The sequence below is a fragment of the Saccopteryx leptura genome, chromosome 3 (assembly GCF_036850995.1).
Source record: "Saccopteryx leptura isolate mSacLep1 chromosome 3, mSacLep1_pri_phased_curated, whole genome shotgun sequence".
Taxonomy (NCBI): domain Eukaryota; kingdom Metazoa; phylum Chordata; class Mammalia; order Chiroptera; family Emballonuridae; genus Saccopteryx; species Saccopteryx leptura.
In genome coordinates, this window is record NC_089505.1 from 86,979,237 (window position 1) to 87,001,374 (window position 22,138).

General features: G+C 60.4%; 3 protein-coding genes across 3 annotated transcripts in view; 1 reads left to right on the forward strand and 2 right to left on the reverse strand.

Moving 5' to 3' along the window:
* The first annotated feature begins 4,765 nt into the window (after window positions 1-4,765).
* HES3 (hes family bHLH transcription factor 3) lies at window positions 4,766-5,817 on the forward strand. The gene is made up of 3 exons (XM_066372004.1): window positions 4,766-4,861; window positions 4,965-5,046; window positions 5,444-5,817. Exons 1-3 carry the CDS (start codon window positions 4,781-4,783, stop codon window positions 5,815-5,817), a joined length of 537 nt encoding a protein of 178 aa, XP_066228101.1. The 5' UTR covers window positions 4,766-4,780.
* Window positions 5,818-9,325: 3,508 nt separating this feature from the next.
* On the reverse strand, window positions 9,326-18,706 carry GPR153 (G protein-coupled receptor 153). The gene is made up of 6 exons (XM_066374904.1): window positions 18,545-18,706; window positions 14,229-14,696; window positions 13,221-13,650; window positions 11,309-11,501; window positions 10,503-10,684; window positions 9,326-10,096 (listed from the first exon to the last, which is right to left on the reverse strand). Exons 2-6 carry the CDS (start codon window positions 14,582-14,584, stop codon window positions 9,419-9,421), a joined length of 1,839 nt encoding a protein of 612 aa, XP_066231001.1. The 5' UTR covers window positions 14,585-14,696; window positions 18,545-18,706; the 3' UTR covers window positions 9,326-9,418.
* Window positions 18,707-21,747: 3,041 nt separating this feature from the next.
* ACOT7 (acyl-CoA thioesterase 7) overlaps window positions 21,748-22,138 on the reverse strand; it is a 90,376-nt gene continuing 89,985 nt past the window's right edge. The window contains exon 9 of the mRNA XM_066372005.1: window positions 21,748-22,138. Coding sequence (XP_066228102.1) covers window positions 22,040-22,138 — 99 coding nt within the window. The 3' untranslated portion in view covers window positions 21,748-22,039.

The following is a 22,138-nucleotide window of genomic DNA, read 5'->3' on the forward strand; positions in this document are numbered from 1 at the left end:
TGGCCTTCTGGGCCCCTTGTCACTCACAGGCCTCTTCCAGTTCCCACGTGGAGGTGGGGGTGAGCTCTCCAGTGTGGCTGCAGCTCTTCCCAGGAGGAAGGGAACCCTGGTACTCCAAAAGTTTTCTTTTCCCTCCCCTATCCCTTCTGGGCTCCAGGCATTAAAGCCTCCTCTCTCTAGTCTGGAAATGGGTAAATGACGCGTAATTTATGAGCACATCAGCCCAAAGTGCATAAGTCATACGTGCACAAAGCGGCCGGGTAAATATTTAAAGATTAGAGCCAGCTGGGTAGAAACAGAAAAGGCTGGGACAATGGGGATCTCTCTGAATTCACTCTCCCGGAGCTAGGCCAGCCCGGTTCAGTGTTGATGCACTCACTGGAGTCCCAGCCTTTGTCCCCTGGAGGACCCTAGGCTGCCCAGCTATTCGGAGTCCCAACCCAGCTAAAGAGAGTTAAACAATCGCATCCTCTCCAACCCCATCTGGAGACAATGGGCTGAGTCATCCCAGGGTTTTTGCTGTGTCCCAATAGTTAATTACACGGAGCCATCACTCCATCCCACTTTGAAATGCATCTGCGGAGGGGGACGGTGTGGTGTGTTCTCCCAGTAGTCACCACCCGAAGTGGCCTTCGAAACACTCAGCCACTGAGCATTGCTTTAAATCCCTTGGGGCTGCAGGAAGGAAGGGGCTCTGGCACAAGGCAGAGAGGCTGCACAGGGCTGTCACCTGGGATAGCTGGTGGAACGTCTAAGAGGGCTCTTGTTCTGGGGCTCGTAAACCTCCTCCCCACCTCGTCTCCAGACCTGACTCGTTCTGTAATATTCCTTTTTTTTTTTTTTTTTTTTTTTTGCCAAAGTCAAGAAAGCCAACGGGAGAAGGAAGGGCAAAGATACAAATTACTCTTAGTCTTAAATTCCCGAGCCCGAGGAAGCAGCGGGCTCTGAGTAGTCCTGGAAGCCTCCCAGAGCCCTCCGGAGTTATAGATGGAAATTGTTTCCTTGAATAAGCAAGGGCAGCCTCGGTCTTTCCAACGCTCTGCCTGGACTTGTGCTCCTTTCCAAGCGCCCAGGGGACCCCGGGTCCTAAAGATGGAAAGGCAGTCGGTGGCCTACATCCCAGGTTGCATAAGCCCGGCTTCTGAGTTGGTCCACGCCCTTTCCGGCAGCTCGAGAGCGTTTCGTCCTTAGTGCTGCAGAGGACGCGGGGTGAACCCGCTGCCGCGCCCCCACTTCAGAAAACGTCTCCCCGGCCCCTGCTTGTCTTGGGGGCCTAGTCTGCCTGAATGTGCGTAGGATGCCCAGACGCAGGACTGGCCAGCAGCGTGGGAGAGGGAGCAGAATTGGGTCCCCAGCCCGAGTCTTCAAGAGGGATCTCTCTGGAGACTTACGTCTTCTCCAACTACCTTGCTTTTAACTTAGTGGAGAAAGTAGCTGCTCCTAAGAGCCCGAATTGGGGTCAAATGGGGATGGGGTGGGGGAAGCTGCAAGGGGCAAAGTATGACGGAATTCCTTTCAGCTGTGAGTTCTGTGCGACCCTCAACCGGCCTGTGGCGAGACTGGTGGCGAGGGAGCCGCACTAGGAGAGGAGAAGCTCGGAAAGTGGGGGCGGGAGGGGGGGAACCGCAGCTAGAGGACGCGCCCAGGGTGGAGAAGCGCAGCCAGCCGTACCAGGGTAGGAGTGGGGGTGACGGAGGCAGAGACCGAGGATTTTGAAGTGGGCGGGGCGGAGCTTGACGGCTGAGAAACCCGCCCCCGCCGGCCTCGCTCCCCGGCGCCAAAGCAGAACATTGCGAATCAGAGCATTTTGCGGTCAATTTTCCACCGCTTAAGAAACGCTCAGCCAGCCACGTGATCGGCCCCACCCTGCGCGGCCGGGATCCCTGGGCACCGGCGCCAGAAGAGTCACGGCCCGAGTAGCTGCTGATGCCAGGGGGCCGCGGCCCCTTTATGGTAGCCCTAACTCTGGAGAGGGAACGGGGTCCCAGCTCCTGCTGCGAGCCGCGAGAGCCAAGCTGGGGGCCTGTGGTGTGTCCTTGCGCCCGAGTTGAAAGGCGCGGGCGGCGATTTATAGGAAGGGATCGTAATTAGAGGACAAATTGCCCCGCTGCCCCGCGGCTCGAGAGCGGAGGCGGGGATGCCGGGGGACCACCAGAGCGAGGCGCGCGCCCAGCTTCGGTGCAGATGTGCTGCAGCTGGAAGCCTGCGCGCGGCGGGGCGCCCGGAGTTTGGCCCCGAGGGGGCGGGCGCGGGAGCGGCTTTCTGGGACCGGTACAATGGCCTTAACACTCGGCTGCCCCCTTTGTACCGGAATGCGCCGCCCGCCCCGCGGCGCCTTTGTATCGCGCCGCCACCGCCCCAAACCAGATCGAGCGCGTAGAGGCCGCTCGGCCCCGCCAGCCCCGGCGCTTCAAAGCTGCCCGGCGCGTGCCAGCACCCTCTGTCCGGCCTCGGCCCCGCCGTTCGCCCTGAGCCCGGCCGGGATCTGGCCCGCGGGCCTTGAGCCGGGACAGAAGAGCACCCTAGGGCCGCTGTCGCCGCAGCCTCAGCGTGAAAAGAAGTCGAGGCGCCATCCTCCACGCTGCTTGGCGCCTGGGGCGGACACTGCCGGGGCAGGGCCCTTCAATACCCTGGGCGGGGGCAGAGAGGGAGAGATGCCTCGGCTCCAAGGAGCTGGGGGGGGGGGCACCCAGAACTAAGCAATTTCTCCTCCCCCTCCTACAAAGGCCAATTTGTTCGTTCCTCTGCTGCAAAGATCCACTGCGGAAGTTTTGCGTCCACGCGACCTACCCATCGCCCTGGAATGCAGCTGTGGGGGCCCGCATTCTTCAGTACCCCATTTTACAAACACTGAAACTGAACCTATACGAATCCCGTAAAAGGAAATATGTAGGTTTGAACCCAGGGTCTCCCGTGGACTTCACCCTTCCTGTCAGTCATAGCTACTGGCGTCCCGCTCCTGGAGCCAAACCCGGGACTGCTCCGGAGTCCTCTGTGGGCCTAGCCCGTCCTGGGCCAGACACCTCCTCCCCTGGGCTCCCTTGGTCTCCAGCTCCAGCCGGAATAATGAAAAGAGGTTGGTGCAGTGGACCCTCGTTCACACCTGGTCAAGGCACATACAACAAGCAACCGATGAACAGCTAGAGTGAAGTAACTACTTCTCAGCCCCACCCCCACCCCCACACGTAAAACCAATAAATAAAATCTTTTTTTTTTATTTTTTTATTTTTACAGAGACACAGAGAGAGTCAGAGAGAGGGATAGATAGGGAAAGGACAGACAGAAATGGAGAGAGATGAGAAGCATCAATCATCAGTTTTTCGCTGCTATAACTTAGTTGTTCATTGATTGCTTTCTCATATGTGCCTTGACCGTGGGCCTTCAGCAGACTGAGTAACCCCTTGCTCGAGCCAGCGACCTTGGGTCCAAGCTGGTGAGCTTTGCTCAAACCAGATGAAGCCGCACTTAAGCTGGCAACCTCAGGGTCTCGAACCTGGGTCCTCCACATCCCAGTCTGACGCTCTATCCACTGCGCCACCGCCTGGTCAGGCTTCTTCTTCTTCTTCTTTTTTTTTTTTTTAATAAAAGAGGTCAAGTCCCAGACTCTAAAAGCACAGAATGATGCTTTCTTGGAGGATCAGTGGCCCTCCCCACCCTCACCTCCTATTTGTTGGAACCCGGAGAAGGCCGCTGGGAATAAACTCCCAGGCCTTCCTTGTAAGAGAAAGGGTTCTCAGAGCCTTGGTTGTCCAGCCCAGACAGCCTGAAAAGCCAGGGGTGGAGGTGGGGAAGGCCGTTCTGACCCTCCCTGGCCCGAGGCTGCCTGCCCAGCTTCTCCCATGGAAAAGCGTGGTACCTAACGGAGACAGAGGGCACCCAAGACCAGGCTGCATCCTGGTGCAGGAGTGCTCCCAGTCCGAGGCCCCAGCGAGGAGGGGGAGGCTGGCTGTGGCCCTGCAGGCGGGCTGCACGCTTTAATGGGACACATGTCACTGTGTGGCCCCCGCAGGCCTGGCCTGTGCCCGGCTTTGAGCGGCCACAGGCAGAAAATCGCTGCATTGTCCCGACGTTAGGGCTGCTAATGCGGCGTTGCCAGCAAGGCCAGAGCGTGAAGCCCGCAGAAAGGCCTCGCTGGCGGGTGCGCCCTGCCTCCGCGTCTTCATCAAGCTGGCAGGCGCCCTGTGCTCTGTCATCGTCATTAGTGGGGCTCCAAGCTGCCTGGGCCCATGGACGCCCCAAATGGGTGCATCCCCTCAAGAACACTGGGACAAGAGCAGCAAAGATTAGGCCAGTGGTCCTGGTGGTGAGTCCCGGAACCTAGGGACACTGGAACAGGCCAGGAATGGAAATGAGAGGGGACCCCAGCCTGGGAAAGTGGTGGGGGCATGAGGGATAAAGGAAAGACTGAGAAAGGGTAAAAAGGGTCACTTGGGAGGGAGGGGAGGCTAAACCCTGGGCTGTGGGAGGGGGTCTGGCAGAAGGAGGTGGGGAATTCACGGGTAGGTCCCCTTCTCATCCCCTCCCCCTCAGGGTCCCTGCAGTCCAGGATTGTCTCTTTGACATGTAAACGAATGGCCCTTATAAAGGCTGTGCTGCCTTCCTCGGGGCGCAGATACGACAACATGGGCACTGATCCCGAGACTCGGGGCAGCTCCGGTGGCCCTGTGGGCAGATTCCGAAAGGTCTGGGATTCTGAAAGGCTCGGGGTGAGGGAGTAAAGGGTGAAAGAGCTGGGCCCTGCCCTATAACAGCTTCTCATCCACAGCTCTCCAAGCCGCTGATGGAGAAGAAGCGACGGGCACGCATCAATGTGTCGCTGGAGCAACTCAAGTCATTGCTGGAGAAACACTATTCGCATCAGGTGAGACACAGGGACGTGGTGGTGGCGGTGGGTGATATGATCTCCAGCTTTATATCCTCCAACCCGGGCTCCCCAGCTGAGAGCCCTTTCCACCAATGCACAGATACGGAAACGCAAGTTGGAGAAGGCAGACATACTGGAGCTGAGCGTCAAGTATATGAAAAGCCTTCAGAACTCTGTGCAAGGTAGAGGTGGACCCTAGAGGATTGGGAGAGAAGAGTTGAGGGGGGACCTGGTGGGGTCAGAGCCATGCACAATACAAGGCCAGATAAAGGAGGGAAGGAGGGATGGAGAAGAGAGCCCAGGGCAGTGGGCAGCTGGGAGAAGAGGGGCCCCGGATTGCTGGTGGAGGGAGGCGTCAAAGGCCTGGCAGGCTGCGGAGTTGTAATCTGAGCAGAAGAAGGTCTGGACCCCGGGGGAGACGTTCAGGTTGCCTCCCCTCCCCTCCCTCCTTCTCCTTTTTCTTTCCGCTCCAATCTTCCCCTTCCCTTTCTCTCTCTTCTCTACAACTCTGCTTTTCTCTTCCCCTCTTCTACTGTCCCCTACCCTCCACATTTCTCCTGTCCGCTCCCCTCTTCCCAGGGTTCTGGTGGGTCTCCAGCGAAGCCGAGAATCCGCCGGGCTTCCGCGGCTGTCTGCCCGTCGTGAGCCAGCTTCTGCGGCACGGAGAGGAGGGTGGCGGCGGCCTGCGCTGCCCTCTGGTGCAAGCGCGCGCGGTTGACAGTACCATGGACAGCGTCAGTCCCGGCACCGAGGTGCCCGTGCGGCGCGGCTCCTGCGCCCCCGCCATTTGGGCCCCTAATCCAACAGCCGCCGGCTCATGGTCCCCGCCACCCCGGCTTCTCCTTCCCGGCAGTCTCCCCGGCCCGTCCACCAGCGTCTCGGCACCGCAGCCGGTGTCTCGCCACTGCGCCGAGAACCCGAGGTCGGGGCTGCGCCTGTGGCGGCCCTGGTGAAGCCCAGGCGTGGTCTGCGACTCAAGGGGGCCCCCCTCTGGTCTGCGGGCGCAGAGACAGTTTTAAGCGCGCCAGTACTGACGGCGGGAACCTCAAACGTCCGTCCTGGTCCCGGGGTGAGGGTGGCCAGACGGTGCCGCGTGCCCGCGAACGCAGGGAAATATGCAGAGCCACCGTGGACCCGAGTCTGCGCGCTTAGGCATAATCCACACCCCACCACATCCCCGCCTACTGAGGCTGGACCCGTTCTCTTCTCCTCCCACCTCTAAAGTGGTTGGGAGCGAGTATCCTGGGCTGAGCCTCTTTCCCAGGGCCCCCGGGCGGGCAGCCCACCCTCGCTCCCGCCCCGCAGCAGCGCCGCGGTGGGAAGGTCGCGGTCGGCAGCGGCGCGGAGCAGACCCCTCGCAGCGAGGAGAATCGCTGCCCCGCCCCGGTCCATTCAACCCGCTGGGGACGCCCGGTTCCCACCGGCACAAAGCACGACGGGCCCGCCTCGCAGGCCGAGGGCCCCCTGGCCACCCCCACCTTTAAACTCTTCGGCTTCCACGGATCCCCACCCCTTCCTCACGCAGCGCTGCACCCCCGCCGCGTGCGCGCGCTCCAAGGCCTGCCCCTCTAAGCCGCACGTCCCCGAGCTGCCGCTGCTCCGCAGCCTTCTCGGAGCTCTGGCCTCGCGCCGCGAGATGCTCCTCCCACCTCCCCGCCCACCAGACGCTCGGCCCGGCGCACCGTCACCCCAGTTAGAGTTTTTCTTCTTTTCTCGGGAAAAGCTCCGGCCCCGCAGAGCCCCGCCTCCGGACTCCTGGGAGCCCACGACCATCGACAGCCCTCGGAGCGCTGGGTACCTGTTTGGGGGGTCCCAGCACACGAGGAGGAGCCTCGGGTGGGGGCGGGACAGGGTTCTCGCTCTGTGCCCAGGAAGAGATTTCAGCCCTTCCTCCCACCAGCCTGAAATTAAGAATAAAGACAGCTCGAACCTATGAAATGGGTATGAAGATACTACGAAAGTTCATATCACCCGCCACCACGACGCCTACTTAAATGCGCCTTTTTGAACTACACATATCGACTTTATATAAAATATGTCTCGTTTTGGGATGCCCCTTTCTCGCTCGTGTGCTAAACCTGTACTGGCCAGATTGCAGGGAGAGGGAGGCCCGGCACCTCCACCTCACCCAGCAGGTTCTCCGGAGCGCAGACAGGGGCGGAGGCGGGGTCAGGGCTGTGGCGGTTTGGGGGCTGCCTGTCGGGTCTCAGCTTCCAGCCAGAGGTGTGGGTAGTGGCTCTAGTCTCTCTTCCGGCCGCCGGGTGGCGATCTCGCACCGCAGTCCCAGGGCTGAACTTCCAAATTCCAGCCCGGGCCAGCCCGGCTGGTCATTTGGCACAACAGGTCCGAGGTCCCTGGCTCCAACTGCCCTCTGCCTTCTTGCCCTCCTCAATCAACCTCACAGGGGCTAGCGGCTCCTGAAGCCGTCGCCGAGAAGAGGCTTCTTCTACTATTAGGACCTTGGTGCCTACCCCACTGCTACAGAACCGTCAGACTCTCTGGGTGAGGCCATGACAAAGGAAAAGGGCAAGTCCACCCCAAAGAAATAGCGCACTAGTACAGGAACTTGGGCCCCAGGGCAAGAGACATTGGGGGCAGCTGGCCAGGCAGGGATGCTGTTAGATTCTGTGAAAGTGTTTCCATGAAACCAGCCTAGAAATGCTAGGTGCAAATCATAGGAAGTTTTTTATTGGATTCTGTACAGAAATGTTCCGTTGTCAAAAACAAAACAAAACAAAAAACTACAAACGGATCTCTGGCTTTGAGCTAGGAGGTGGTATGAAGACAAGAACTCCCTCCCCACTAAGCCCCGGGTCAAGCTACTTGTCAATGCAGCAGATGGGCCTGGAGGCTGTGACAAGTGTGAAAGGGAGCCCCAGGCCCCTGGGGCGTCCACTTGGGGACGTCCTTTCACTTTATTTTTGTAAAAACCAGGACTAGAGGGACTTCCAGATACCCTGTCCCCCTGCAAGTATTGCCATTGGATATGAAATAGAGTGAAAACCCAAAGTGACGAATGGGCCAGCCTGAGGGGGGACAGTAGCTAGCTGATGACCTCATGACATGTCGGTCCCTGAAGGCACAGCAGTACTGGCCAGGATGGACTGCAGTTCCCTGCCTTGCTCATCCCCAAGGTTACCCCACAGCCAGGGGCTTCAGGGGCCTCTGAAAAAAAGATGGAGCCAGGCAGTTCATTCTCCCCCCTTCCAGTGGCCTCTTCTGGAGCTGGGACCTAGTCCAGGGGGTGAGGAGAAGTGCTTGGCCACTGGAGGGGCAGAGGCAGAGGGGGAGGAGACAGTGTGCAGGCAGGCTTCCTACTAGCCCTGGACCTACTGCGGAGCTTCCTGTTTGGAGGCAGTGCCTGGAGGCAGGGGTCAGGAAGAGTCAGCCTCTGTACTTACCCGTCCCTTCGACTCAAGGTTACAGCCTTTCCTGGGCCTCTCCATAGCCTGTCTAGGGGCTTCCCCAACAGAAGGCTCAGCAGGCTCCTCCCCAGGGCCCATGCCAAAGCCCAGTCCTGCAAAGGGTTTGCCAGGAAGGAAAGCAAAGAAGAGCCTTTCCCACAGGGTTGGGGAGGACCCTCGCTAGAAACCAGGCCTTAAACCCAGGCCGGGGGAGGTTCTGTAGGCCAGGATCCCTTCTAACCAAACCTGCAGGGTAGGAAATGAGGCCTGGGTGGGCACTAGAATCAGGAAGCCCACTCCTTTGCTTCAGTCCTTCCTACTATGTACCCACAACCTTCATGGTGGGAGTCACAGAGGTGGCTGACGTGGTGGGCGGTAATGAGAATGAGGGCGGTAATGGGGCAAGGGGTATGTAGTGCCAATGGTCATGGTGCCAAAGTGTTGTGCTTTAGTTGGGGTGTGGAGTAAATTCCCGAGCTGGCCAGGGGCACTGAGAGTAGGAAGTCTCAGGCCTGGGGCCATACCAGGCCACACACTGAAGACTGATCTCCACAAAAGACCCAGGGAGGGCCCTAGACTACCTCTCAGGCCCTAGCCACTCCAGGGCACTCGGACCAGCAGACTTCTTCAGTCCTGAGAGTTAACATGGTTACCTGCTCGTCACAGGTGGAGAATCAGCGGCAGAATGGGTCAGCAGGGAGACCCTGCTTTGAAAACTTGTTTGGGCTCCGAAGGCCCCTGTGCTTAGAGACCCTCTGTACCCCACCGCCTGAGATGAGGCAGTTCTAGTGCAGAGTGGAAAGCCGGGTGTAGTCTGGTGGCACCCCTTTTGTAGAGCTGGGCTTTGTTCCGTCTGGTGGTGGCCCTGTCCCCGGGCTCGCCCACCCCGGCCCAGTGGTCCCGGTCCCGGAGCTGGGCATGTGCAGAGCCAGTCTTGACCCAATCCCACCCTCACTGTGTGTGCCCCAGAGATGATGTGGCTAGCACAGTCGTCCAGGCCAGCTGTCGCCCCTAGGCAATGCCTGCTTCCCTGGGCGACAACGCTGTGCCCTTCCGCCCAGGTGGGGCTGGCGCACGTCCCGGTGCCTTGGCGGACTCAGTGCGGCCGGGCCCCGTGGCATCTCTGGGGCTTTGACCCTGCGGGTGACCTCTAGGTCGCGGAGCCCAGCGAGTCCGAGTGCAGCGTGACGTAGCCTGAGGACTCCGACGGCGAGCTCAGGAAGCTGCTGGTGCTGCCGCCGCCCGCGCCCGCCGCACGGAGGCCGGCGGGCTCGCCCCACGACGCGCTCAGAGCCGTCCGCAGGGAGCGGACGTGCGCATGCGCGGACGAGCGCGGCCCGGGACTCCGCGGCGCGCCGGCACCGGCAGGGGGCGCCGCGTCCTCGGCGGGCTGGGCGTGGCCGGCGGCGTCGGGGCCGCGCGCGGGGAAGAGCGCCGGCGGGGCGGGCGGGCGGCGCAGGGCATGCGGCTCGCGCTCGAAGGCGGTCAGGGCGAAGGCGTCGGGCAGCAGCGAGGCCGAGGCGGAGCGGGCGCCCGGGCCGGGACGGTGGCGCGGGCTGCTGGGGGGCGAGGTGCGGGAGCGGCGCGGGCCGCCGTCCAGGGCCAGAGGGCGCAGCGACAGCAGGCTCTCGGCCGAGCGGCGGCGCGGGCGGAACGGGGGCGCCTCCTCCGCGAAGGCCAGCAGGCTGTCGCGGCGCCGGGCGGGCCCGGCAGGCAGCACCAGGGCGGCCAGGTCCTCGCCGGAACCCCAGCGCGGCAGGAAGGCGGGCAGCGGGACGCTGGCCCACAGGTCCGCATCGTCTTGAGAGAAGCGTCGCGTGGGCGGCACCTGTCAGGAACGGCGGGGTTAACCTGGGCTGCCCTCCTGGAAAACAGGGACCCATGCGTCCCCACGCGGGCGGCTTGTGGGTCAGCAACGACATCTGGGGCGGAGCCCCCTGGTTCTCTTAAGGGCTCCTGTCGATCTTCGAGTCTAAGTGTTGTCATCTGTATCTTGGGTGGTTGGGGAGAAGACCCCTTGAGTGGGGTGCTGAGCCCCAAGAATATAACAGGCGTCAGATGGGCCACTCTCCCAGAGCACATGGGAACACGAGGATAAGGACTGGGGGACCCCAGCTGCACAAGCTCCGAGCCTGGCCCTGAGACAAGCTCAGAGGGGGAAGGTCTGGGAAAGGTTGGCGGCAGCCCCCACCACCGCCCCAGCGCACACATTCGCAGCCCTGCCCTTCCCCTACCTGCAGGTACTGCATCTTGTCCTCTTGCAAGGGCCCCAGAGGGTAGAACTGGGGCAGGCCCCCCTCTAGGGACAGCTCATAGTTGGCCATCCTGTCGAGGGCCACAAAGTCACCCCCATAGCTGTAGTCAAGGGAGCGCTCCAGCATCAGGTCCGGGGGCATGCCACCCTCCAGGCTGGTATCTGCAGGGTGGAGCAGAAATTCAGGGCCATAGAAACTTGGGGGCATCAGCGAGTGAGCTCCGGGACCCCCATCAGGCATGCACAGGGCAAAGGGCTGGTTAGTGGAAAAAGAGAAAGGGCAGGGTCCTGGGTTTAGATTCTGGCTCTGCCACATTTTAGCTGTGGGATCAGGGAAGGTCACACACTGAGCCAGTTGCCTCATCAACGGGGGTACAACCTGAGGTTACCTCATGAACTTAGGGGGGAATTAATGCACCCAAAGGGCTGACAGTGCCTGGCATGTAGCAAGATTAAAGCTTAGGATACCATTGTCATTGCTTGGGGAGAGGAGACCTGGATCTGCAGGAGCCACTGGGGACCCTAAGGTAGGAAGCTTGGAACACATGCAGTCTGGCGTCCACAGCTACTTTCTGGGACAGTCAAGTGGGAGAGAATGCCCTATGGGACACTTGGGTCCCTTAGGGATTCAAGCACATTTGGGGGTAATACAAGTGGTGTCTAGCAATTGACAATGGGTTCACCTCAGTGCCATGGGGTGGTCACCTTACAGCTGTTATCCCAATGACTCTAGTGACCTCACCCAGGGGTCCCTCTCCTCAGGGGCCACTCTCCGAGAATCCTCACCATCGTCCGAATCCTCATCGTTGGACATGAGGGCCATGCACTTCTCCCAGATGGCCTTGAGGTCGGCACGGTAGCGGTCGCAGGCCCAGAGGAATATGGGCAGCAAGAGGGCCTGGGTCACTGAGCACCACAGCATACAGAGCGCCATCCAGGGCGCCGAGGCGTCTGCCCGCAGGCTGCTGAAGCTTACCACCTGTGGGCACAGCACTCAGCCTGGCACCCGGCAGGACCCCCAACACATAGCTTCCCCTCTCAGACTCAGTTCTCCCGTCTAGAATGCAGGTCTGACTGCCCACCTGCCGGAGGACAGGAGGTGGAGGCAGACAGAACTCTAGGCTCTAGGGCAGGAGAGAGCCCGAGTGTGAGGGTAGAAGTCGCTGCCCACTGAGAACTCCTGGCTGCTGAGATAAAGTCACGGCCCCGAGTGCACATGGCCCTTTGTAGTGTACCAGGAGGTACTGGGCATATCTACCTTCATGTTACCCTCATGACTGCCTGAGGACAGAGATGGGAGCATGGATTACCACCCCCTTTAGGGGAAGAGGAAACAGGCTTGGAGAACCAGGTCCCAGTTCAGGGATCATTCTGCCCTTTTCACTTCTGCATGGCCAGTGGCCTCCTTGGCCCTGTCCCTACTCTGGGGTCTAGGCCTTGGACCCCAGAGATGGAGAATCAGAGCAATTTCTGAGGATCAGAGGGTCCAGCCAGGTGGCCTTTGGGTCACCATACAGGGTACCTCATTCCTCCTCTCTACTCACCCGCCCAGAGTGATATTTTGATATTCCCCCATCAGAGAGGAAGAGGGTCTGACACAGATATAACGTGGTCCTGCCACGCAAGCTGCATGCCCCTCAGAAACGTGCTGAACTTCTCGGGGGGGGCTCAGTTTCTTCATCTGTGAAATGGGCCAAGAACACCCCACTGGGTGAAGCCAAAGGTCCAGACACTGTACCAGGCCTGCAGCACAGAGTGGGCTCCACAAATGGCACCCCTTTTCCAGCCTTAAAGAGAAGCTGGGGGCAATTTCATACACACTCCTTCCCTCCCTCAGCACAGAGATGAGGAATGCCGGGTCCCACTGTACACAGGAGGACCCCATACCTAGGGGGTACTGGACTTACCGAAAGTGGAGCAAGAGGTGGCTAGGGGCTGTGTCCCTGACCATGAGGCTGCCACCCCACCCGTCACCTTCTTGAGCATGTCTTACAATGTCTTCAAGGACACAGCCCTACCCAGCTGCTTGGATGAAACCTCGGGCTGCTCCCTGTCCCTACAACCCTCTCTATCTGGCTACAGGCCCTTCAGGAGGCAGGGCTAGAGACCCATGGGTGGCAAGCCTTGGCTACTGGGTCCAGACCTCATTCTCAGGCCAGACCCAGGCTCATGGGCAGGACCCCTTGCTGGACTTTGGCCCCTGTTGGCAGGGCCTTCCTCAGAGCAGCCCTCACCTTGACCTTCCTCAGCCCCTGGGATCAAGTCACTCCCCAACAGACATTCAAAACCTGCCCTGCCTTCTACTTCAGGACCAAAGACAGCTCTGCCACACTCTGTACATCCTAGGACCTAGACCCAACAGGGAGCCTGTGGGCACGTTACCCCACAGGCCACACCCTCTGTACTGAATGGGCCTCATTCAGGTAAGGAAGTCCCCTGCAATGTGGCAGAAAGACCCTACCTGGCTGTGAAGTTACCTGAGGTGAGTGCAAGTCCCACCACGACTGCCCTGACTTAGGGTTATTTACCTCTCTGAACCTTGGTTTCCAAGCCTGTAAAATGGGGATGCAGGGAATGCCACCCTCAAAGGACTGGGGATGAGGATTCAACTGCGTAATGCCAGCACTGCACCTGCCCCAGGACTGTCCCAAAGCCCACAACTCCTGACAAGCTCCCCGCAGCCAACCGGCTCACCCACCAGCACAGGGAAACCCATGAGGCAGTCGTAGATGAAAACGATGGTGGCCACCAGGCCCGTGATCTGCAGCGAGGTCTTGGCGGGCTCGGAGCCATCGATGGAGGAGCGGCGCTTGCCCTCTGCGTCCTCGACCACGATGGTGGGCACTGTGAAGGCCCGGCGGTCCGCCCGGCGCCCTGCCCGCACAGCCAGCGTCTGGAAAAGGGAGATGGCTGTGCAGACCATGCCCATGGCCACACTGCCTCCCACAAGGAGCAGGAAGCATACACCAAAGCCCAGGCCAATCTCAGCCACGATGAAGCGGCAGCCGTGGGTGTAGAAGCGCTCGCTCGTGTCGTGCCAGCCAACAGCGGGCAGAGCCGAAAGGATGAAAGACACCATCCAGATGCCCATGACTGTGTGCACCGCCTGCTTCTTGGCATTGCTCAGCCTGAAATGGGGTGGGGGTAGGACAGAGGGACCCGGGGTCACTCACAGAGTCTGCCCAGGTCCCTGGGGACCTGCAGAGGATTCCCAATGGCCCTGGCCCCCAGGACATCACAGGCATGCCACAACCAGCATTGGGGCTTTGTCCCTTGCACCAGAGACACTCGTACACATTGTCACACAACCTCTGATCAAGCATTTCCTTAAAAATTTTTATTTAGAAATTTAATTTAATGGGGTGACATGGATCAGTAAGAGTACATAGGTTTCAGGTGAACATCTCTATAGCATTTGAGCTCTTGCTTATGTTGTGTGCCCGTCACCCGAAAGCATGTCTGCCCTGGACACTGCACACCCACGCATCCTAACGTGTGCAGCCCCGCTGCCCAGAGCAGCCCCTCCTGAGCCTCCCTGCCCTCCCCCAGCACAACACAGGTGTGGTACCCCACGTGGGGCATGCCAGCACACCAAGGGCCTCATGCACATCAGTACACCGGGTGGTCTTTGTGTCCATGCCCACGGGTGCCCCCCTCCAAGAGCAGCAGGCATTCAAGTGGACACGTGCACATGCCGGGAGCTCACCGGTAGTTGACCGGCCAGCGAACCATCCACATGCGGTGGTAGGACAGGGAGGTGACCGAGAAGCAGGTGGCCAAGGTGAGCGTGTAGAAGGTGGAGACGAAAACTTTGCAGAGGCCCTCGTTCCACTCGTAGTCGGGGCGCTGGCGCCGCAGCTGCACCACCGCATAAGTGGCAATGGGCACTGCCACGTTGAGCATGTGGGTGGCCGCGAGTGTGCACAGCAGGAACTCCAGAGGCTTCCACTTCTTCTGCTTGGCACCCACGCTGAGAATGCCCCAGGCGTTGGCCAGCAGGGAGAGGCCTCCACACGCCAGCCAGCCCACGGCACTGCCAGGCGGCCGCCGCTCATCACTCATGGTGCAGACAGGAGCTGGCAGGCAGCTCGGGCATCCTCCTTGGAGCCAGGCCTCAGCTCCAAGCAGCAGTCCTCACACCTGGGGGGCCGGGGACGCCAAGGACCATGAGCATCTGCAGTGGGGGAGAAGCCAGTGAATATTCAGTGACAACCCCTCTGGCTACAGCATGGGGCTCCTGAGAGTGAGAGATGGAGAGGTTCCCCCACTGTGCCATCACCTGTCTGGTCCGGGTTTGGGATGGGCTGCTTCACTCTCCTCTCTGGGGCCTCTTGCCCATGTCCCTGGCACCCCAAGGAATGTACACGAGGTGTCTAACAAGGGCACATTTCCTCACTTCCAGCCATTTCTGGTCAAAGCATGAAATCTGGGCTTCTTTCCAAGCCACCTGCACCCTCAGGGAACCAGCCAGGTTGGGCCCAGATGGGCCTTCTGGCCTTGTGTGTGCCATGGCCCTGGTACCCCCTCACCCGCCAACATCCTCAAATCCTAGGACAGCCACTGCAAGTCTTCCCCAGGCACTTGGGAGCCCTCACCCCAATCTGTTCCGCTTCACTTGGCAAAAGGAGGATGTGCCTGGGAGGGTGAGTCTCCCAACCCTCCACTGTGAGGAAGGGTGACCTGGTGACCACTTTCACACCCACCCTGGGACAGGGCTGCCTGCTGTGCCCAGGTGAGTCCCCAGAGGGCCCCCCCATACTATCACAGGCTCCAGCATTCTAGCTGTGTGGTTCTAGCAAGCTCCCTGCGCCCATGTCCTACACTGTAATGGGACAATGATACTCCCTCCAGGGAGAGGCTGGGGTGGGCGGGTCTTACACACAGTGGGTGCTCTGGGTGGTGGTCAGTGGTACGCTGCAGATGCCTTGGGCACCGCCCAGGGACCAGACCTTGACCCAAGGAGGAACTATTGACAGCCTGTGAACACAGGATGCTGGGCAGGAGGTGCGCATTGGGGAAGCACCCTATCCCGCTGGAGGGCAGTACGGTGAGTCTTCCCTCCCCCTCCCCAGCCAGCAGCCCTCAGCTGCCTCCTGTGGGGAGCGGTGGCCTGTCCCTCTGATCTCTGATGTGAGGCCCCGATGACAGGCCCCTCTGCCACAGCTGGAGCGGGCAGTGTGGGGAGATGCATATGCCAAGTGCAGGCCCACAGTGTGCTCTGTCTACACTTGCATCTTCTCACCTGGAAGCCGTTTAGGCTCACTGGCTGCACTTCTGCCCCAACACTTATGGGGGCCCCCAGTACCAGAGAGCCACGTGATCCCCAGGGACTGTTCCAGCTCGGGACGGACAGGCCACTGCAGGACCCTGGCGCTCAAGCAGAGGACACACACTGCCCACATGGCCAGGCCCCTATGCTGGTCTTGTCTAAAGTTCTTTTTGGTCTGTGACCTGACCCCCCCCCCCCCCAGGACACCAAGGGACCTCTGAGGGATGTGCTTCATTCACCCACGTGACTCTGTTGTGCGCCTGCCCAGACCCTTGGCCCGGGGGAGGAGTCCATTCTGGAAACACCAGTGCCCCTTGCCTCCTAAGGAGCTTGGGGGACTTCAGGGGGCAGGGACTTCCTCCTCAAACATGAGGCTTCTACTGGCAGAATGGCCTTCCCTGCTCCACCCCAAACCCAGTGTGGGAGGGGGGTGGCCCTGTCGGAACTTCCAACTAGCCATTCCTGAGTCCGGCAAACCTCCTTGACCTCAGCATACAGAGGCCACACAGTGTGGGCTAAGAGTTGCTCGAGTCCAGCTCCAGCTCCCTACCCGTTACCTGGCACAGCCGAGCTTTGGTTTTCTTATCTGTAAGCTGGACATGATAGTCCTTTCCTTGAAAAGCATTGTGGGTAGTCAATAAGCTATGCCAGGGAAAGTGCTTAGAATGGAGCCAGACACACAGTAAGCGCTCAATAGATACTTGCCTCGTAGATGTCTGTCCTAAGGCCCTCCCAGCTCATGGAGCTATGCTGTGTCTTAAGGACTAAGACACAGGGCTTGCAGGCGTGGGTGACTTCAGATCTGCAGGCAGGCACACAGTCTCCCCACCCAGCACTTGGGGACAGCCCAACTTTGGGGGTAAGAAGGCCATAGGGCTGTCCCCAGCTGTGTGGGTGCCTGGTAGGGGTCCAGAGTGGGCAGAGTGTGCGTGCTCCTGCACTCCAGAGGCTGCAGATGCCAGTGATCTCCGAGTTACCAAATAGGAAACTAGATTCGGCACGCACCTGGTAGGCCAGCACTCTTCCCCTTCCCTGCCTGCACTGGGCCGCCTCGGTCAGCCAATTGGGAGGCCTTCCCTGAGATGCCCAAAGCAGGTTGTCTGACACCTGTGACCCTGGGGCTGGGTGTTGGGGAAGGAGCCATACCCCACTGGCACTGGCACAGGCCTTCACGTGCCAGGTGATCCCCTCCACCAGCATTAACGGTGCCTTGCTGCAGGGCGGGGCTTTAGGTCTGCAGGCAGGGGAACCTGCCCTGTGGGGGAAAGGAGGAAGCATCCTCCTGTGAACAGGCATTCGCCCTCCGCTCCGCAGTGAGCACCCCAGTGATTCTGTGTCCTGGATAATGTCATCATCCTCATTTTATAGGTGGTCAAGCAGAGGCAGAGAAAAGTAAAGCCATTTGCCCAAGCTAGTATGTGCCCGAGTGAGGATCCAAAGTCCATCTGCCTGACAAAAATATCCTGGGCTCTCAAACCTCAAAATGCTTGGGAACAAGGCTTTTTTTGTTTCTCGAGTTAAGATGGTCTTTCTGAGCCTTTTACGGCTGCAGGGTGGGTCCCACTGTCCCCAGACTGCAGAGGGGAACACCACAGCTTGGAGCCCAGTGCAAAACAGGAAGGGAAGTGTGAAGGCCAGTTTGGGGCCAGGACTCCTGAGCGTGGTGATCCTGGGATGGGAGACGAATGAATGTCCCAAGAGTGAGAGTGGGGAGAGTTACCAAGATGTCCAGATTCAGAGTGTCTCTGTGGGAACAGGGAGTCCCCCTTCCTCCAGGATAGTGACCACAGATCACACACCTGCCGCTCTTTCTCCACCACAGTGGATACTTAGGGCCAGATCCCAGGCTGGGATCCCTCCAGTGGGGTCCGCACCCAGGGCGTCACCACCCCCAACTGGGAAGTTTCTCCTGCATCACACTCAAAGCACCCCTAGAGCATTTCAGGACGGAAATCCTCCCCCCGCCATGTCCAAGGGCAGGCGACAGACAGGTGTGCGTGACAGATCTGAGGACCGACCAGCCCAGAAGACACCCTCTGCAAGGTCTGCGGGAGGGTCCCTGAGTGACGTCACGGCCTCCGGCCAATGATGTCGCGTGGCCCCAGGGCTCCATTGCGCAACAAAGAAGACCCAGAACTTGAAAGGATTCCCCGGGTCTTGGTCGGCCGCCCCGGGCTGCTCTCCGACCGCGTCGAGGGCTGTTGGTCCGACCCGCAAGGCTCGGCCTGCCGCCGCCCAGGATCGTACCGAGGCGCCTCCGCATCTCCGGCACGCCCCCTACTTCCGCGGTCCTCACTCCTCCGTGTTCAGATCTCCCCTCCCCCCCCCCCCTCGCACGACCCATTGCGACCCCGCCTGCCAGTCCAACCCACAGCGGGCCCCTCAGCCCTGCCCAGCCCCGAGGGCGCGCCCAAGTGACGGCCAGAGAGCCGGACGCAGGTGGGACTGCGGTCCCCAGACGCCCCTACGGCCTTCGCTGGGCAGGGGTAAGGACCCCACTCAGAATGGTCATCCCCGCCCCTTGCAAGCAAGACCCCAGGGCGGAGCTGCTAAGTCCGGAGGCTGTGGGACGAAGGAAGGGGCCAGCCCCGGGGAAGTTACCCCGAAGGTCCCCAAGTTTGGGAGGGTGCGCAGCCCCAAGCAATGCCCGAGGCCCCTCGGACAGACGCCGCGACCACAGACGCGACAGCCCCTCCCCACCCAGAGTCCTTCCGCCCGCCCGCCAGCCCCCGAGCCAGGGCGGCTGCGCTCACCCAGCGTTCAGGCGCCCACAGCTCTTGCTCGCTGCTCCCGCCTCCGGCTCCCGCTCCCGTGCCCCTGGACCGAGGGCAGGCCGCCGGGGACAGCAGGAATGGCTGGCGGTGGAGCGGCCCGAGGGCCGGAGCATCCTGGCGGCGGCCGCCCGTGGCCGGAGCGTTCCGCTCAGCTCGGCTCGACGCGGCCCCGCCGCCCCTCCCTCCCGTTCTCCCTCCCCGCGCGCGCCGCCGTCACCGCCGCGCTCCGCTCCCGCCTCTCGGCTGGCTGCGCTCCGCGGGCGGGGGGCGGAGCAGGGCGCATGCCTCCGCGAGCGCCGCGCCCCCAAACCCCGGAGGCGCGGCCAGCCGCGTTGGTCTGTCGGAGCGTCTGTGGTTCCGCGGTCCGTCCCCAGATCCGCCGCGAGGCGAAAGGCGCCCTAGGGAGGGCAGCGCCTGGGCTATATATACTGCGGCCGGCCCATCGCGGCCATCCTCGGTCGGTCCACACTCCCGACGCTAACCCCAACCCCCCTGGGGGCGACCCAGGCCGGGAGCCAAGAGGTCCTGGGACAGGAATGGACAGTGAGAACCTCGGACCAGGGGTGGGAGGTTCAGGGAGACCTTCCTGGAAGAGGCCACATCTAAGGTGAACAGTGGATACAGAAAACAGCAGGTGGTGGCGGGGAGGGGGGGCAGGGACTGAGAACAAGCAACTTCTAGGAACTGGGGAGTCATTCTGGTCAAGCACTGGTGGAGAGAGAGGCGAGGTTGAGCCAGCTAAAGATTCAGACTTTTTTTTTTTTTTATTCATTTTAGAGAGGAGAGGGAGAGACAAGAGAGAGAGAAGGGGGGGGAGGAGCTGGCAGCATCAACTCCCATATGTGCCTTGACCAGGCAAGCTCAGGGTTTCGAACTGGCGACCTCAGCATTTCCAGGTCGACGCTTTATCCACTGCGCCACCACAGGTCTATCTTTGGGCATTAGGAATTCACTGTGAGAGTCAAATGAATCCACCAGGGGCTACCAGATGGTTGCCCCTTCCCTGCTGAGGCTCAGAAATGTTCTTTCAAGCTGGGACCACGACCACACAGCTGGGAGAGACCATGAGCTGTGACTAGCACCGCTGACCCTCTCCTTTCCATCCTCCTCAGGAGCTCCCCCATTAGCTGTCATCCATAGGCTGGGGGACGTCTGGGGTGGGAACCTGTTAGTCCCCCTGATAGGGGCCTCTGGCGACCGCTTGAGTCACAAGACTGGCATCGTGGCCTCCTACCCAAGCAGAGGATCCTACCTGCCTCTTTCAGGAAACCTGTGACCACTCATACCCTGGGCACAAGGCCTGCGGAGTCACTCTGGACTGCCCAGTCCCCTATCACCCTGCCTATGCAGCTGGGAAGTGGTCCTGTGTCTAAAGGAAGGTGGGCACTGCCCAGAACAAGACCCAAGCAAATGCAGCCAGTGCTGTCTGCAGGACTCCATAGCCTGGCTCCTGCCCCTGCCAACACGATTTCCACCCCCTCGAGCAAATAGAGACTGAAGAGCAATTTCTCGGGAGCTCAGGGGTGCCTCGGAGTCAGTGCTCTGAGCCAAAGAAAGGTGTTGTATAGGAAGGCTCCATAATGAAGTGGGACTGGTGAAGGGGGAGCCATGTACTCCATATGTGTGGCTTCAGGGTGGACAAGCCAACTTCCTGCCCTGGTGGCCCTGGTTATATGCAGGCCACCAGCAGTGGGAGGCTGGCACAGGAAGGCTGGTAATCAAGTGTGGCATTTCTAAGGCAAAGAGAAGATTCAGCCATCCAGAGCCTTGGGCCGTGCTGCTGCCCCAGGCCTGAGGCTTCAAGAGCCACCCACCAGCCCTGCTTACCCACCGCAGCCTAACAGTGCCTCTGCCTGGGCTCAGCAGGCTCTGGGGATGGGTGGTAGGTGGTCCTCCCGTGGGCACCCTGGGCTCCTCCCAGCTTCCCTGGGAGGTGAATTTTAGGTACTTAACTTTCCCAAAGCCACACAGAGGAGTGGCCAAACCAAGACTGAACTAGAGTCTGAGGCCAGGGCCTACCATCTTATGAGGAATGTAGGTGCCCTGAGCCCCCGCCTTCCCCAGGAAATCCCAGAGCTCAGGCAGGTCCTGTGGGGCTGGCGTGGCAAGCTCTGGTTTCACAGTCCTTGGTTTGGACGGTCCAGGACTGCTTGTGGAGGCCTCATTGCTGCTAGCCCAGTGCACTACCAGGCTTCAGGGGGTTGGCACAGGGCGTGGGTGGAGCTGGGGAGACCCTCCAGCGGTTAAGGGGCACGGTGGGTTGCTGCAGCCTCCTGTGATGAGCCGGTTCCCGCCCCCTGCTCCTAGGCAGGAAATAACCCCGACAGCTGGGACTGGGGCCTAAGACAGATTCCGAAGCTCTTGGCCAATGTTTCTGCACATCTGGAGTTGGGTTCCTCTTGGAGCCAAGGGAGCCTGTGAGGCAGCTATTGGCGGCCAGTCTCCATCTCCAGGCTTTAGGGACAAGCCTGAGTGAGGAACGTTCCCCGGGCACCGCTACCAGCTGTGCTTGGTAGAGGGGTTTTCTCAGCTGTGGGTGGGGTTGGGGGCTGGTTCCTGTGGTGGCCTCGGCAGTTCACAGACACAGATGCACACACAAGTATGCACACAGGATGTACACACACACAAACGCAAACCCACCCAGCTTCACACTGGGGCCACTAACACTGCCCCTCTGGCCACAGGCCATGCCAACAACACCCTGCTGGAAAGGTTGGGGCGATTTCCACATTAGACACAGGCTTCTGCACCAGCTGGGTGGTCCCCTCCCACAGAGCCCCTGCCTCTTGCTTCTGAGAGGAGAGCTGAGGGGCGGGGATGTTTCTAGTGGGCCGAGTCCAGCCCTTTCTGCACATCATACCTCTGACTCCCCTAAGCACCCACCCCCATCTACGGGAAGGCCACACAGGCTCTGCTGCCAGCCTGCATAAGCCAGACAGAAAACAAGTGGGGCGCCACGTGGGGCCTTAGGGCCAGGCCGTGGAACCAGGGCCCCAGGGAAAGGGGTGTTCTCTGCCATCAGCAAGTCATCAGGCAAACATGAGTGGGCACTGCTGTGCTTGAGGGTCTGGGGTACACCCAGGTTCTGACAGCTGGAGGGCTGGGGTCAGCAAGGGGGGGGGTAGGAAGAAGGCGGGGGGCGAGCCCACAGGAGCCCCCAAGACAAAAAGACCATCCCAGACTGAGGTCCAGCCAAACAGCAGCTTTACTGTGGCGCTGCATCTTTACAGACCATACGGAGACCGGAGACCGCGGACTGCTCCCGGGCCCCGGGACAACACTGTGTAGCACGTACACTGGAATGATATAAATAATAAAGCTTTGGTGTACAGGTTTTCAGGAGTACAGGTGAACACTGTGAGACAAATACTGCACACAACACCAGCTCTCAGCGTGAAGTGGGTTTTGGCCAAGGGGTTAACTTCTAAGTGGTCAGGCGCTGGGGCTGCCCAGGCCCCAAGGCAGGGTTGGCGTCTAGGGCTGAGGCTCAGCCTGGCCCTGTCGTTTCGCCTTCATCTGCAGGTACCGCCCTTTGCCTTCCTCAAAGCGCTTCTTCTCGTCCTCGGTCTCGGG

Coding starts and splice junctions, on each gene's coding strand:
- HES3 (XM_066372004.1), top strand. CDS start 4,781: ATGGAGAAGAAGCGACGGGCACGCATCAATGTGTCGCTGGAGCAACTC. Junction 4,862..4,964: donor AGAAACACTATTCGCATCAG/GTGAGACACAGG, acceptor ACCAATGCACAG/ATACGGAAACGCAAGTTGGA. Junction 5,047..5,443: donor CCTTCAGAACTCTGTGCAAG/GTAGAGGTGGAC, acceptor CCCTCTTCCCAG/GGTTCTGGTGGGTCTCCAGC.
- GPR153 (XM_066374904.1), bottom strand. CDS start 14,584: ATGAGTGATGAGCGGCGGCCGCCTGGCAGTGCCGTGGGCTGGCTGGCG. Junction 13,651..14,228: donor CGCTGGCCGGTCAACTACCG/GTGAGCTCCCGG, acceptor ACCCCATTTCAG/GCTGAGCAATGCCAAGAAGC. Junction 10,097..10,502: donor ACAAGATGCAGTACCTGCAG/GTAGGGGAAGGG, acceptor CGTTCCTGACAG/GTGCCGCCCACGCGACGCTT.